We start from the raw sequence: 15,916 nt of genomic DNA on the forward strand, positions 1-15,916 counted from the left end.
TACAGAGAACAGATTTGCAGTTGCCAGAGACAGGGGTTGAGGGTTGGAGGAAATGGATGAAGGTGGTCAAAAGATATAAACTTCCACTTAGAAGTTAAATAGGTCCTAGGGGATTTAGTTAACAATACTGCGTTGTATATTTGAAAGCTGCTAGGAGAGTAGATCTTAAAAGTCTCATCGTAAGAAAAAAAAAAAAAAAGAAGTGTAACTATGTACGGTGGTGGATGTTAACTAAACTTACTAAGTTTATTGTGGCAATAATTTTGCAATTTACACATGTATCAATGATTATGTTGTACACCTAAAACTAATAAAATGTTATATGACAATTACATCACAATTTTAAAAAATAATAATGTATCAGTATTTGACTCACTAATTATAACAAATGTACCACAGTAATGCAAGATATTAATAATAGGGAAACTGAGTCAGGGCAGGGCAGAATGAAGAGCCTATGGGTACTGCCTGTACTATTCCTTCAATTTTTCAGTAAATCTAGAACTAGTCTAAAAAATAAAGTCTATTAATATTAAAAGATTAATAAACAGATAGTACCAAGTGCTGACAAAATTACAGAACACCCAGAAGCCTCCATATATTGCTGCTGGGAATGAAAATTGGTATAACCAGTCTGGAAAACAGTTTTTGCAGTTAAATATAGACTTACCATATGATTCAGGAATCCCACTTCTAGGCATTTAATCTAGAAAAATTTAAACTTATGCTTAAAAAAAATGTGTGCAAGTATGTATAGCAGCTTTATTCCTAATTGCCAAAAACTGGAAACGACCCATATGTCCTTCAGTCGTCAATGGAGGAATGGTTAAACAAATTACTGATATACACAACAACATGGATGAAATCTCAATGGCATTTTGCTGAGTGAAAAAGTCACTCTCAAAACATTTATTTATTTAAAAAAAACCCATTATTTATTCTGTGATTTCATTCATATGACATTATGGAAAATGTAGAAGTACAGGTACAGAAAACAACGTTACCATGGATTAGGGATGGGGATAGAGAGTAACTACAAAGGGGACAGCACCAGGGAATTTTTTGGAGTGATGGAACTGTACACTATCTTCACTGTGATGATAGTTATAGGAGTTATAGGAGCCTCTACAGGTCTTGTAACTCATAAGAGTGTACACCAAGAAAAAAATTATAAATAAATACAAACACACACACACAGACCCATTTATTACAGTGGTGGTTGCAAAAGTGTATATACATTTGTCAAAATTCAGAACACTTAAAATGTCACAGACATAGAAAACAAACATACGGTTACCAGAGGGGAAGGGAATGGGAAAGGATAAATTGGGAGTTTGAGATTTGCAGATACTACTATATATAAAATAGGTAAACAAGTTTACACTGTATAGCACAGAGAACCATATTCAGTATCTTGTAGCTAACTTATGGTGAAAAAGAATATGATAACGAATATATGTATATTCATGTATGACTGAAGCATTCTGCTATACACCAGAAATTGATGCATTATAAACTGAATATACTTCAATAAAAATATTAAGTTTAAAAAAGAACACTTAAAATAGATTAATTTAATTATACATAAACTGTCAATAAAATTTATTTTAAAAAGGGCAAAAAATCTGAACAGACACTTTACAAAAAAAAGAAGATAAACAGCAGCTAATCAGCATATGAAAATGTTATAACTCCATTAGTCAACAGGGCAATGCAAATTAAAACCAAGCCCAAAAGTCCATCAATATGAGAATTAAATTGCTGTTATATTCATATAATAGCATATTACTTAGCAATAAAAAGGAACAAATCACTGATAAATACAAAACAGGAATCAGTTTCAACAGCATTTAACTGCGCAATAGAGGGCAACCGCAAAAAAGTATATACTGTATGAACAGGCAAAACTATCTTACAGATATAAAATCAGAAAATTGGTTGTGAGGAACATGGTGGGAACAGGGACAGCAGGAAAAGAGAAGACACAATGGAAAGAGACATAAGGGAACTTTTAAGGACCGTGACGATGCTCTATTTCATTAAGATATTGGTTGCATGTGTTAAATTAGTCAAAGCTCATTCAATTATATGCCTAAGATTTGTGCAGCCTATTTTATATAATTATGTCTCAACAAAAACCACAAATAAATACATAAGATAAAATTCTGCTATGGACTATAGAAAATGGCATTTATCCTTTTTTTTTTTTTTCATTGAAACCTACGGCATATGGGTGAAACAACGAAGCAAGGTTTTGGTAATGCTTCAAACTCCAGTAACAATAAAGCACACAGCAAATACTGTGAAGTCTAAAGCAAAAAGGAAGCAAGGTAACACTGACATATGCCACTTCAAATCTCAAATAGGATGTAGATTCCCCCAAAGTTAAGTATCACTATACTAAAAAGATAGACACCCAACTAGAGTGGGAAACTAGTCACAGGAAAAGAAAATATGTCTCTGAGGAGGTTTAGTTCATTCAGTGAGTTAGAGAGAATTAAAGGAGAAAATAAGTCATTACTTCTCAGGAAAAGGAGACTGCTGAAAGGAAGAGGAGGTAAGGAAGAGAGAGGACAGCAGATTATATAACACAAAGACTTAATACCTAAAGAGCTGTCCGGTGAACCACATCTTTTTGAAGGACGAAAGCTAAATGAAGATTATACAGGGTAAAGGAAAAAACACATCTGGTAAGATCCTCTTTAAGAAAACAAACCTAACAAAAATCATGTCTACTTCCAAGAGACTGTGTATGTGTATATTTAAAATGATACATATGTATCTTTTTACTCCATTCAATATTCTAAAACATAAAATATGTAAATGCAAAGAGATAAAATTTTCTTAAAATAATGTTGTTTTCTTCCATTGGCAACAATTTTACTGCATGATAATGCCCAGTGCTAGTAAATTTGTAGAAATATGGGAGCTCTCACTGGTGGCAATATAAATTGGTAGAAATTTTCTGTGAGATAATTTTGCAATATTTATTAAAATTTAATATTCAAATTCCCTTAGACCCAGTGATCCCACCCAAAAATGGTTCCCTGTTTATGAAAAATGATGTTCACTACAACACTGTTTCTATTAGTAAAACACCAGAAACAACCAAACTGTCTACTATCAATGTACTAAGTGAATAAATTACAATATACAGTATATCTTTGGAGTACTGGAAGGCCAACAAAAAATAAACAAAGAAGTAGATCTAAATGTGTCAAAATATAAAAAAATTTAAAGATATTACTAACTGAAAACGGCAAAGAACAGAATTAGATGTATTTCATGATCCCTCTTCAGCAATGATCAAAAAATAACATAAACTCATATGTGGGCAATATGCTTTTCTTTTTTGTACACTGTATAAAGAACAAATTATTATTTAATAATTAAAATTTTAAATAATGTTAAAGCAATTAATACCAATGATAAATCTTTCCTCTGAGAACAAGTTATAATAAATGGTTAATTTTTCTTGCCTGTAACATGAAAACACATATATTCAAGGTGACTTAAAGTCTGTTATCCTAAAATGCTACTGTTAGGAACTGGATTGTCTCTTCCAAAATCCATATGTTGAAGCCCTAACCATTAATATGACTATATGTGGAGACAGGGCCTTCACAGAGGTAATTAAGTTTAAATGAGGTCCTAAGGGTGGGAATCTAATCCTACAGGACTAGTGTCCTTATAAGAAGAGGAGGAAACTCCAAGGGATGTGGATGCACAGAAAAGAGATCATGTGAGGATACAGCAAGAAGGTGGCCACCTATAAGCCTAGGAGAGACGGCCTTGGAGACACCAACCCTGCTAGCACCTTGATCCTGGACTTTCAGCCTCCAGAACTCTGAGAAAATAACTTTCTGTTGTTGAAGCCACCTGACCTGTGGTATTTTGTTATGTTAGCCCAGCAGATTAATATGTATAGTCTCAACTGGAAAAATTGGAAAGTATGAGAAAAATTCTATTTTTAAAACATTGATGATGAGTTGTGCAAGTGAAGGGGAAAAAAAAAATTTAAAAAATACTATCTTAAGCCATACTCATGAGAACTCTACAGTAATACTTAACAGTGATAAAATTAGTTCAGATTTATAATCACGATATCTTTTAGAATACATTTGTGTCACCCTTGAAGATATACTTTCTCAAATTTACAAAACAAGAGAAAAAAAAGCAAGTGATTCTAAAAAGCTTAACAGTCTCATAAATGTAAAATACAATATATTTCACAATAATGAGATTAAAATTTCATGAAGAAAACAACCATGCATAATACAGGTATTCTTAGATTTAAAGTAAAAAAAAAACAAAAAACAAACAAAAAAATCTAATCTCTTCAACACATGCCAGAAATAAATTCATTTAAAATTATATAACACAGGAAAACCAAAAAAGGACATAATAGGAAAATAAAAATTCAGCTTTATTAAAATATTTTAAACATACCAAATAACGCCACATACTTAAAAGAAAAGTTTTTATTTACCCCCTGCAAAGGGAGATCCCAGCGTTCTGAGCGTCTGAGTTTGGACAGTGGTGACTGAACACAAATATCCTCTGGTTTTGCATTTAACATCTTCGTTATCTAAATCCAGAATGAGAAAATAATCAGTTTAAGTGAAATATAAATAAAAGCCAATGACCTAAAAGAACTATTATATTATCCGCATTAATATTTTGCTATTACTTTTAAAGAGTTTTAATTTCAGTGCTTAATTTATAGGCAGTTAAATATAATTTGTAAAAAAATCTCTCATTCAGTATAAAGGTAGGTAAATGAAGTACCACAATAACTTCCTAACTATTCTTACCTACAGTTTCTCCCCCTTCTAATTTTTCAAATGCTTTCCCCAGAGTTCCCTAATACACAAATATAATTATGGTACAATCTTAAAATACAATAATGGCTTCCATTACTTACAGATAAAACTCTTAACAATCTGGGCTCCTTGACATCACCCACACATCACAAACTCGATACTCCAACAACATTGAGTTTATTCAATCTTTTTCAAATATATATTATATCTCTAGCCCTTTGTAAGTGCTGATCCTTCAACCCAGAATGCTCTCCCCTCTAATTCTCCCTTGTTAAAATACTTCAGATTCTGCACAAAATTATTCTCTTAAACACACAACTGTCACTGCCACACCAAGGCATTCCTTTCTCTGGGTATTAGAACTTGGTAACTGATATTACACATATCATACTATATTATAATTATTCATCTACATGTCTGTTTTCTTCTGCAGACTGTGGAGGTCACTAAAGAGATTGCCCTGATCTTTATACCTCCAAAGTGTATCGCTCATGATACACTGAATAAACAAATGAACGAACATACAGATTGCAGCCACGAGTTTGAAATCATTTGTTTGGATCTGAAATAATTTAACTTTCACATTATAAATGACGCTTAAGCATCAAGTTCAGCTTATTATATGACATATAATAAAGCACTATATCAACTACACCCACTAACAACCATAAAATGATTTCAATGAGAGTAAAGCATTAAGTCAGGAGGATAAAATAAATCTGAAGAAAGGGTACTCAACTCTTTTATTTCATTAGCATTTCTGTGTTAATCCTCCTGGGCACCAGTAATGTCTTAATTATTTATACCAAATCTATATAAAAAGGTACCTCTTTATAATTTTTTATCTGCAAAAACAACATTTTCTCTCAATCAGTCATTTCCTTCATATTCTTAACGAGGGAACAAGAGTTGTTCTCTCAGGGAGTAAAATAAGGGATTCGGGCTAATCACACCCATGGATCCTTTGTGAGTAGGATATTTAGCCTCTATTAGACACTGTGGCACACTGTATTGTCCACAGATGGTCATATCAATATTCCACATCCCACATCCCCTTTTTACAATGTGACACTGACCATTTCTCCAACATCAGGTGTGGTCTACGTTTCTTCCCCTTGAATCTAAGCAGAACTGTGACTGGAATTCCAAGGCTAGATCATAAAAGGCGATACATGGAGCTGCACTGCTTCAGCCTGGCTCTCACGTACTTGTGTGTTCTCCCTTCTTTCCTGTCTTTTCCCCTTTCTCTCTGTCTCTCAGTACACATGCCTTGGGAGCCCTGAGCCATAGGTTAAAAAAGTCTTGGACACCCTGAAGTTGCTGTGCTGCAAAGATCACATGAAAAGGCTAAAAAGAATAGATATACATCAAGATATCTGAGTCTTCCCAACACAGGTATGAAGATAAGTGAGTGATCCTTTAAGATGATTCCAGGCCCCAGCCTCGAAGCAAACCTAGCTAACATCAACTAAAATAAGGAAAAGCTATCTCCAACTGAACCCTGCCCAGACAACAGATTCATGAGCAAAAGAAGTTTAAACTGTTAAGTTTGGGGGTAATTTGTTACACAGCCCTAGTAATAACCTGAAAAGATACCAAGGTCAAACTTGAAGGAGAACAACTGCTATTTTAAAAAGAGTTGGGTATAGGTTTTGAGTATTTTGCAAAATGTCTATCTTATAGAAGACTGTTGATGTCTTCTGTGGAAGATATATTTTATATCCTTTTTGCACAGCAGTTTTTACTATTTTACCTGTGAGTGGCTTCGACTCAACGTCAATAAATTATTTGCCCTAATAAATATTCATGTATTCTTCCATTAGGAACAACACAAAACATAATCTACCTTATTTTCAAAAAGAGCAGTCTCTGCTTCCCCCAAAAGTATAGAAATAGGAGATTTATTAAAACTCAAAATAAACATCAAGAGGCATGAAAATCAAAGTATCAATGACCCTTGAACAACTCAGGAGTTGGGGCACTGCACCCCTGCACAGTTGAAAGTCTGAGTAACTTTATCATCAGCCCCTCGTATCCACAGTTTCACATCCCCAGGTTCAACCAACTACGGATTGTATAGTCCTAAAATATTTATTTTTAAAATTCCGTATGTAGGTGAACCAGCACAGTTCAAATCTATTGTGTTTAAGGACCAACTTATACACATAAAAATATTTATGAACAGGGACATAGACTATATATTACTTACAATATACAAAAACCAGAAACAATGACAATAAAAGAGCAATTAAACAAAACTATGGTAAAACTAAATAATGAGACACTTTCATTTATTAAATAACATGTTCCAAAAGAATAATTAATGATATAAGACATTATTTCCAACATAAGTTGCAAAGAAAATCATACATACAAAATGATCTCTTTCATAAAGCAAAAAAAAAATCCATGTATAGAAAACAAATGTGAAATGATACACACAAAAATGTTTAACAGTAATTATCTCTGAATGCTGATGTAGTGGGTGATTTTTATTTTCATTTTCGTATTTTCCTACAGTTTCCAAATGTTTTGTATTTTAATAGGAGTATCATGCAATTACTAAAGGCAAGAAAAAAATAAACATTTAAAGCTCAAAAAAAAACCTCTGCTGCAGCTTCTTAGTCAATAAATCTCTCAGTCTAATATTGCGTATGAGTGGCAAGCAGACTTTAGATACAAACTAACTACTTTGTCCATTTTTTCTACACTCACTTTTATTAATGATTAAATCATTGATAATGACATAAGTCTTTTTGCAACAATCTGATCTATTCTTAGACACATTTTAATAATGGTCTCAAGGGTGTACAATTAAAAAAGATTCTAAGCCACTAATGATTCTGCAAAGCCTCATAACAAGAATCAGAATGGATTCCTAACACTTTCAAGTATTTTCAATAGTCTCCTAATACTTTAAAGACTGAAATTTAATCTTTTAAGGCAAGAATGGGTTTTAAAACCCCTTCCCTTTAAGTTATACTTAAATACACTTAAAGAATTCTAACAATGTCCCCAAAACAAAGCTCAAGGACATTTATTTTATTTACTAATATTCAAATATACTATTAAACAAGACTTGCAGCAGTTCAATTCACGCAGTTACTTCGAGGTTCATTTTATACCTAATTCATTGCAGTATGCCCTCAAAAAGAGTGCAGTCCAAAGAGGATAATCCAGGGCGGGGGGAGGGATGCTACATTCTATTGACAAATCATACATTGTTAACAAATGCTCTTTAAACTGTTTGAGTTGAGATGATCTCTGCCATGTTCTTCGTACAGAACTTAAGAATTGTAATCACTTATTTGTTCGGACACTACATAGATATAAAGATTTATTTAAGGAAAATTTGGGGTCTGCTCATGGGTATGGCTATGACTTACCAAGGAAAAATTAAAGTCTTGTTTTTCAGTTTTCAGTCTCAGCCTCCCACGTATAAATCCAAAGATTATAAAAATCTCCCCATTAGCAGAGTTCAAAGTGTTCACACTCTTACTCTACATCTATCCAGAGAGGAGATGTAAGCCTTGAATTAATCTATTTCCAGCTCCTATCAAAGGGCCAGGAATACTTTAGTAGATAATGATATTCCAAAGATTTAGCTACAAGGATAACAACTACAGTACTATTTATAATTTTTTAAACTGAAAAAAATATAATGAAAGGATAGTGGTTAAATTAACTGTGATATACCATAAAATGGAATACAGTGTAGTCATTAAAAATATTTACCACTGCTTATGCCTGGTACTAATGCTCAGTAGAGTGTCCAACACACGTTAAGTATGCAATAAGTATCTACTGAGAAATGCTTAAATTTGATTTCATAAAATGATGTTCACAATACATAGTTAAGTAGAAAAAGTTAATTATAAAACAGTATTTTACGATTTTTAATTGTTAATATTTAAATATTTATCATAAATAAGCAGACAAACTAGAAGGATATATACCTTAGTATTAATTTTGATTGAATCCAGGTGGTCTTTTTGTGTACTTGAATTTTCCGTTTTCTTGACAACAATCTAGTATTGAGTTAGAAATATTTTTTTAATACTTTACACTCAAAATGTATCAGTATCATGTTCCTATATCCATCAATGCTCTAATCCTTTTAGTAATTTATTTCCCTAGCTGCCTTGAGAGAAAAAGCAATAATATAAGCTACTAACCAAAATTTAATATGCCAATTTTTTAAGAATTTACATTTTTAAAGAGCAGTAGTACAACTTTGTGTGCATATTATGGTTGAACAAGTAAGAAAATATATTGTAGACAATGAAAGACAGAAAAAAAGTTAAAAATAAAGAGGGAAGGCTAGAATAAGCCCTGTGGTATTGGACTGGAATCAGACGTAACAGTACTGAACTCATGGGGTTTTTTTTTTCAGTTGTACAGAAAAGTAGTTAGAGAAATAAATATATACAGATTAGTATGTATGTGTATGGGTTAGTATACATATATTTTTCTAGTCCTGTCTATTGAGATAGCCTAGAAACAATGATACCCCAGCAGCAAAGAGCACACCTAACACCCAGATCTGGTTCTAAAGACCATTCTTCAATAAAAAGAATCAGGGCTCCTTGGAAAGTCCCTTGCAGTACCAGAAAATAAGGAGGCGGTCAAAAAAAAAAAAAAAAAAAAAGGAGCATGTCAAAAGGGCACAGGAGTCATCCTGAAAGATCTCCCAATGCCAAAGCTGGAATTCTTTGATCAACAAAACCATTAATGACAGTAGTAGATTATAACACATAAAATAAAATAAATACCTATGAGTCCATATTGATATATGTAAATAATGAATAAATAAATAAGTGAGGGAAGAGGGACAACTCACCCTTCCAGAAGAATTTTAATTAATAAATATAGAGGAATGAAGAAAATAGAAAATCACCAATAGAATATTGCTTATTAATTGTTGCAGGTAAGATGCACTGCTAGATGCTAAAAAAGAGGGTGAAAGATTGAGAACAAACAGTGTATCTGCATAGATTCAAAATATCTCTCCCAACTCAAACTTCCAGTTATAAGATAGACAAGTACTAGGGATGTAATGTAAAACATGATAAAGATAATTAACACTGCTCTAAGTTACAAATGAAAGTTAAGAGAGTAAATCCTAAGAGTTCTCATCACAAGGAAAAATTTTTTTTTCTGTTTTTTTAATGTTGTACCTATACAAGATGATGGATGCTCACTAAACCTACTGTGGTAATCCTTTCATGATATATGTTAAGTCAAATCATTTTACTGTACACCTGAAACTTATTGAGTCCTGTATGTTAATTATATCTCAATAAAACTGGGGGAAAAAACACAAAATACGTCTCCCAAGATATCTACTTATTACAAATGGAAAGAGCAACTCTACAACAGAGTAACCAGGCAGATACCATCTTAACCAGGTGATCAAGACTGACATCACCAGTAATAAGACTTATCATCATCACGTGTTCCCTGACAGGATATACTGAGAAGGGCACAATATTTCTATGGTATTCCTCCCAAAAAACCATACCCTTAATCTAATCATGCATGATTAGAAACATGAGACAAACTCAGACTGAGGGTTATTCAACAAAATATTGACCAGCATTCTTTAAGCGTCCTTGTCAGGAAAGAAAAAAGACAAGAACTGTCACAGACAGAAGGAAATCAACGCAATGTGGGATCCTGGATTAGATCCTGAAATAGAAAAATGACATCAGTGGAAAAATTGAAGAAATCCAAATAATGTCTGTAGTTTAAAATATTATACTTATGTTAATTTCTTTATCTTGATAATTTTACTACGGTAATGTAACATATTAACATTAGCAGAAGCTGAGTAAAGGGTAGATGGGAACTCTGTACTATTTCTGTAAATCTAAAGTTACTTGAAAATGAAAAGTTTTTTAAAATGCTGTTGTAAATCAACTATACTTCAATTTTTAAAAATGCTGTCCCTGGTATTAAAAAATAATCACTTTTGAAAAAAATTGATGTTCTACAACTAAAAATTAGAAAGGGAAATATATTTACTCAATATCTTAAAGTTCTAATGAAAGAATTTCAGATTAAGCTGCATGAAGCAATAGCCTAAAGCAGAGAATTTCACTTCACTGAAGGCATTAAATGGAAAAAAAGAGTAGTAGTCAATACAGTGGTATTTAAAACTGGGTACAGTAACAATGTAAAATTTTCTTTTTTACCTCCCTTATTTACCTCACTTAAGCTAGCTAAATCCTGAATTTTAAGTGAAGGGACTACATCCCTCAAATCTGAAGGAAGCCAAGATAGAGAAAGAGTACTTAAAGTCAAGATCTCTGTGTAGTGTTGCAAGGTACTCTTGATTCCTCTCACAGCCCTCCTTTATGATTTCTTCTTCTCCCTCTTTAGTCCACAAAACATACCAAATTAAAGTCCTCTGTGTATAATTAGAATGCTTCAGAGAAAAGTCTATAATAAATTATTATAGTGCACATCAAAGTATTTAAAGCATTTAAATCACAAAATTCCCTAGGAAAATATTATCTTTCTAAAAACAGATCAATGTTTTTAAACATCTCCTATGTAGGCAGAAACTTCATTTTGCTTGTATTGCTACTCTTAGCTTATACAGAAGAATACATAAATGGAAAAAAAAAAGATGTTTAACAGGACATATTCCAAATAGTAATTTTCACCACATGACTTGAACACAGCTTTCCAACATCTATAGCATCATAATGAATAAACCTAAGGTGCTCTAACATATCAGTCATCAAAGAAATGCTAGCTCTGTTTTATATAAATCTGAAAAAAAGACCTGGAAAGGATACTAGTACATTTCACAATGATTTAAACAAGGTTGGCCCAAGAAAGAGTTTCCTAGTTAACTCTCAATTAATTAGGATATACCATTCCACAGAAACCACTGATTAGTTAAGTATTTACAGTATTTTCTTTAAAATTTTATTAAAAAAACAAACACCAAAATATTTTCAATATTAGTAATTCTAAAGATAATGCAAAGGTTAAGAACAAAACTAATACATACTTTATGTAACTCCGAAGATGAAGACTTTTTCCTTTTTCCTTCTGTGACAATTTCTACAAAGACATGGTAAAAAAATTATCATTTAACATTAAATGATGGAAAACATTATGGAGATCCCTCAAAAAACTAAAAATATACTTAACATATGATCCAGCAATCCCACTCCTGGGCATATATCCAGAGGGAACCTTAATTCAAAAAGACACATGCACCCCAATGTTCATAGCAGTACTATTTACAATAGCCAAGACATGGAAACAATCCAAATGTCCATCGACAGATGACTGGATAAAGAAGCTGTGGTATATTTATACAATGGAATACTACTCAGCCATAAAAAATAATAAAATAATGCCATTTGCAGCAACATGGATGGATCTAGACAATGTCATTCTAAGTGAAGTAAGCCAGAAAGAGAAGGAAAAATACCATATATCACTCATATGCAGAATCTTTAAATTAAAAAAAAAAAAGACAAATGAACTTTTTTCAAAACAGAAACAGACTCACAGACATAGAAAATAAACTTATGGTTACCAGAGGGGAAGGGGATGGAAAGGGATGAATTGGGAGTTTGAGATTTGCAGATACTAACTACTATATATAAAATAAACAAGTTTCTACTGTGCAGCACAAGGAACTATATTCAGTATCTTGTGGTAACCTATAATGAAAAAGAGAATGAAAAGGAATATATGCATGTACATGTATCTGTACACTAGAAATTGATACAACATTGTAAAAAGACTATACTCCAATTTTTAAAAAACCCACTGCTGCATGCCAAGCATCATGTTGAGAACTTAAAAAAAATTTTAATATCCCTCTTTAAGAGACCTTAGTATATTAGTATCAGCATGTAGGAAAATCACTCTAATTATTCTCATTCTATATATACGAGTTAAACAATTAAAAAGCATGACATTTTCCCAAGTAGTTTGTGGAATCATTCATTCACTTATTTATTCTATAAACATTTATTTAAAATAATAGTAATTACCACTGCTAGGCACTATTTTGCACAAATTTTATCTTTACAAAAGCCTTGTGAGTTCAGGAATGGTATTACCTCTATTTTACAGATGAAAAATTTAGGTTTGAAAAATCCAAATAACTTGCTCAAGGTTATCATGTTAATCCATCACTGGTCTGATTCCAGAGTGGTATTCTTACCACTCTTCAGTACACTCTAAGTATGCTGGATGCTATGGGGACATAAGATGAATAAGACAGTTGCTGTCACCTAGTTAACAGTGTAACACTTACAGGTTATACAAATCTGATAAACATCAAGTAAGAGGCACGAAGACCTGTGGAAGTTCAGAAATAGGCATATATATTTTTAAGTCTGAGTTCATTAGGAGATAGTTCCTGGAAAGGAACAATTGGACTGGGCTTTGAAGTAAGTTTTAGATAATGAGTAAGTTTTAGATAGGCAGAAATGGGTGGAAGGACAGTGCAACGTGCTGCCAAGAAGTGCGTCAACATAGGTATATATGATGAAGCAGCCCACATTAGCCAGCCTCCTAAATTATTAAAGACTCGTATTAGAGTTAGGTATCTGAGACGCAGGTTTGAGATGGCACCATTATAGAAAAATTCCAGTCTAGATCTTCAGGGATACTCAATCCTATCCATAATCCATTCCCTGTGTTACCATATCCCTCTAATCTACTTTCCAGTCCTCTGCCTTCCATCAACAGGCCTGGGAATCACAATCACCACCCTAAATGTCAATCCCTTCAGCTTATTACCTTGCTATTCTCTCAGTTCTCCTCACCCTACCTTTTCATCTACATGCTTTTGTTTTTTAAACTTGTTCCTTTAACACATGTCTTTTTAACACTTTTTGTTTTGTTATATATATTTTTATTTTTATTGAAATAGAGTTGTCATCTACACTCTTCTCTATCTCTTCCCTAGCCCACCAAATTCCTTTCGAAAGTCAAAACAATTTCCTTAAATTCTAAAACATTTCCTTGAACATTTCCTCCACCTTAGTTTACCTGAATACCTTTTATTACTTTTTACTACATAAATTATATATCATAAATTATTGTTATATTATATAGCTTTTTATTGACCACACTATTTTTTTAAGACTCAAGAAGATTCTTGTCCCACTTATAAAAACAGAGGTAGGGATTAACAATCTCTTTCCTTCACCATTACATCCAATTAATATTCCATCTTTATTACAGTAACTCTTCCTTTAAAATTTCCAAAGTTGTATGTATTATTACCTCACCCATATTTGTAATTGCCATGTACTGACCCAAGACCTTCTCCAACATTCCTAAAACACTCTCATATGTGATTCATAGCTTTCCTCTCTGATTAAAGTCGACCATCAAACGGAAGCTCTAAAACTTCCGAAAATCAACTCACTCAAGGTACGATGGACTCAATTTACTCTACTCCAACAAACTTCTACACAATCACATCCCCATTTCAGCAACATGTATGCATGAATGGATTTAAGGAATACTGTTACACTTCTCAAATTCACATATGTGAACCTCTAATTCTACAACATACTATGTTTTGTCCTGTCCATTTCCTCACTCACACTGAACCCACTTTTCACCCCTCCATCTTGTAATACCCTTTAACCCTAAGTAAAACAATTCTTGCTTTTCCCCCAAATTCTTGCTCCTGGACTTCTTAGCACTGCTGAAGAAAGTCACATAATTGTTGGAACCACAACTGCTACCATCTACATACTCACACTTATGAGTATTTTTCAGACTTTGAAAGTCTTTCAAAATTAGTTAATAGTTCTTTTATTCATCCCTAATTGACCTCCTATTCTATTTTGAGCTCCAATACCACTTGAAGTCCCCTTTCTCAAAAGATGATCTTGCCTTCTACTTCACTTAGAAGCCAAGTCTGCAGTATCCTTAACTTTTCAAAATTTATCCTTATCTTTATCCCCTTACCTTCCTTCTCCATGTCTTAAAAAACTGTGCTTTGATTCCATCCTCCCCCATCTCTTCTGCAACCTTACCCTATCAATTATTTCCTACCTGGTATCTTTCTCTCCTCACTGACCGCTTCCCCACTCCAGACCAAGCTGGTTTTAATAGTCTTTTTTTAAGTTTTTTTTTTTTAAGTTTTTTGGGGGATAAGGTAATTAGGTTTATTTATTTAATGGAGGTAATGGGTGATTGAACCCAGGACCTTGTGCTTGCTAGGCATGCACTCTACCACTGAGCTATACCCCACCCTCCAAATAGTTTTTTTTTAACATTTTTTATTGAGTTATAGTCATTTTACAATGTTGTATCAAATTCCAGTGTTAAGCACAATTTTTCAGTTATACATGAACGTACATATATTCATTGTCACATTTTTTTTCGCTGTGAGCTACAAGATCTTGTATATATTTCCCTGTGCTATACAGTATAATTTTGTTTATCTATTCTACATATGCCTGCCAGTATCTACAAATTTTGAACTCCCAGTCTATCCCTTCCCACCCTCCTCAAATAGTTTTTTTTTAATATTTTTTCTATCTAATTTCATACTCAAGCTTGTTCCAGAAATCTTTCCCTCACATCTCATTTTGTTTCCTCACCACCACTCATTCATTTAGCCTCCTGAAATCTTTTGTCCATACTGCTCTACTAACTAAAATCAGTGGTAAAAAAGTAATCTCCTAATTGCCAAATCCAGCATCCTCCAACTATTTAACTCTCTGATTCACATTGCTTTTTACTCTCCTCCCTTGCTTCCGAAGAGTATCACATGCCTTCTAACCTGCCTATCTAACTGCTTACCAGTGTCTCTTCCTCCCTACTTTGAAATTAAATATACGTGATCCAAGACTTTTCTCACTCCATACGGTTTCTGCAGGTAATTCTATTCATTCCAATGGCTTCAGCTAACATCACTGCAAATAAAGTAGTTTTATCATGATGAATTGTAGATTCTGGTTTTGAATTTCAATTATGGTTCATTAGACTTAATGTAAAATATGCAGACATCACCTGGGCCTACTGAAAAAAGAAAGGTGTATATCATTATGGGACACCAGATGCTCAAGACGAAACTAGGGGAGAAGGGAAGAGTT

General features: G+C 33.0%; 1 protein-coding gene across 7 annotated transcripts in view; it reads right to left on the bottom strand.

The window, feature by feature from the left end:
- The window catches only part of SENP7 (SUMO specific peptidase 7), a 128,000-nt gene that overhangs the window by 94,479 nt on the left and 17,605 nt on the right, over positions 1–15,916 (bottom strand). For 6 of the 7 annotated variants that reach the window (XM_014562426.2, XM_032477974.1, XM_032477965.1 and 3 more), the window contains 3 exons: positions 11,845–11,897; positions 8,780–8,851; positions 4,490–4,588 (listed from right to left, as the gene is read on the bottom strand). In XM_014562426.2, the coding sequence (XP_014417912.2) occupies positions 4,490–4,588; positions 8,780–8,851; positions 11,845–11,897 (224 nt within the window). The remainder of the gene's footprint in view (positions 1–4,489; positions 4,589–8,779; positions 8,852–11,844; positions 11,898–15,916) is intronic. The other variant, XM_032477956.1, reaches the window with a different exon arrangement.

This window comes from Camelus ferus, chromosome 1, assembly GCF_009834535.1.
Source record: "Camelus ferus isolate YT-003-E chromosome 1, BCGSAC_Cfer_1.0, whole genome shotgun sequence".
Classification (NCBI taxonomy): Eukaryota; Metazoa; Chordata; class Mammalia; order Artiodactyla; family Camelidae; genus Camelus; species Camelus ferus.